At 25.6% G+C, this 1,842-nt stretch overlaps 1 protein-coding gene across 1 annotated transcript; it reads left to right on the top strand.

Moving 5' to 3' along the window:
• Nucleotides 1-263: 263 nt before the first annotated feature.
• PCYB_004590 (hypothetical protein) lies at nucleotides 264-1,580 on the top strand (the record flags this gene model as incomplete). Its single annotated transcript, XM_004227880.1, has 3 exons — nucleotides 264-296; nucleotides 433-1,308; nucleotides 1,431-1,580. The coding sequence occupies 3 exons, from the start codon at nucleotides 264-266 to the stop codon at nucleotides 1,578-1,580; spliced, it is 1,059 nt and encodes a 352-aa protein (XP_004227928.1).
• Between the last annotated feature and the right edge of the window lie 262 nt (nucleotides 1,581-1,842).

Consider the following 1,842-nt stretch of genomic DNA (forward strand, 5'->3'; position numbering starts at 1 on the left):
ATTTATATTTAACACATAATTGACGTAATTTCATCAACATGTATTTTTATAATAGTATTCTTTTAAATGTTAAAACGCACATATTTTTATATAATTTATTATCCTTATTATAATAATATACAAAAAGGGCTATTCAAAAATTCTTATATTCGTTAGAGGTTCTTTTAGAGGAACGATAATTCTCTTAAATATAATTGATAATTCAGTAGGTATATAAACAGTACTTTTAAAAAGCTATATTATATTTTCATTTTTTTAGAAAAATGGAAACAGAATATAATTCTAAATATTTTTTAGTAATTTACATTTGAATTCGCTCATATTAATTATTAGATATTACTATTTCTTTTAATACACTTTTTAATATAAATAGCACTGGAAATTTTTCATATAAACATTAATTTTTGCTCTCATATTATTTTTTTTATTTAGCAATTGTTCCAGAGTTCTGAAGAAGTTTTGCCCTCAGAAAAATTTTATGATGCTATGAATATGCAATCTGATGACTTACAGGATTATGATGAAACATGTAGTAAAATACAGGTAAGTAAAAAGGAAAAAGAAATAATACCAATTTGTAAGAAATATCTAAGATTTTTATATAAATCCTCATCATGGAATTTTCCAACCCCTGAAGACGTTTCCTGTATTCTATTAAAATATTGGGTATACAGTAATCTGGTTAGTATTTTAGATTCTGATTATGGTACTATTGTTCAAGCTTTTGGCAATCTCAAACTGATATGGAGTCGCATTGTTGCTGAACAATCAGATAATTCTCTCAATAATAAATGTGATCTTCATTTTAATGTACCTCATCCGGTTCACTGGAAGTATAGTAAGGAATTGTATGAATATTATGTTGATTATACAAATCTTATTGCTATGGCTGCAAGGGATGATTATAATAATTGCACATATTATAATAAAATTAATGAAAAGCAAAAAATATTTGATTACTTTGGTCAACTTTGTGCTTCATATCCAAATGTATGCCCTGAAATCTATGAGCATTTTCAGTCCTATAATCCAAAATTTGTATTACCTGCATTACCATGTCATAAACAAATGAATCAATCAAATGCTCTTATTACAAAATATAATCATTCTACAGAATATGATACTTCACATCAATTAGAATCCGAACCAGGTCCTGGAGATCGTGGCGACTTTTCTGGATTGTCACAAAATGAAGCCCATCCTCAGAATGCAGAGTCACCACCTGAAACATCCAGGTTTGCAACAAAAGTTGGCCTTTCATTTCTTGGGGCAGCTACAGTTTTATCAACTTCCTCTATGTTATATAAAGTATGTATATATTTTGAAAACATATATCATTATAGTACGAACTTGTAAAAAACGTGATTTACATGTACAACAATAATAAGTAAAAGTATTACGTATCTATATATTTATTTTTTACATACAAGTATACACCCTTAGGTCCCTGGATTCGTAATCTCCGTGGAATCAACATATATAGTATGAATGACAAGAATACGTTATTACCTTATACACAAGAAACAGGAGATATGTTTTTCCACAACTCAGAAAGCTATGTTTCATATCAACCAATGTAAATATTATTAAAAATCTCATATATTTAGTTCACATTTAATTAAGAATCAGAAAAATAAAGAAAAAACAAAAAGGAAAAATAAAAAAGGTGTTATAAGTTAAAATATATAAAAAAAAAATTAATAATGTAAAAATAAAGCTAAAAAAAATTAATATAGAAATATATAAATTGTTAATATGGTATACTCAATATTTCTATAATAACACTAATTTATATAAATATTAATCCACTTCTATATTAGAATATATTATTTTATCTCTTTT

The sequence above is a fragment of the Plasmodium cynomolgi genome, assembly GCF_000321355.1.
Source record: "Plasmodium cynomolgi strain B DNA, scaffold: 0534, whole genome shotgun sequence".
NCBI lineage: Eukaryota > Apicomplexa > Aconoidasida > Haemosporida > Plasmodiidae > Plasmodium > Plasmodium cynomolgi.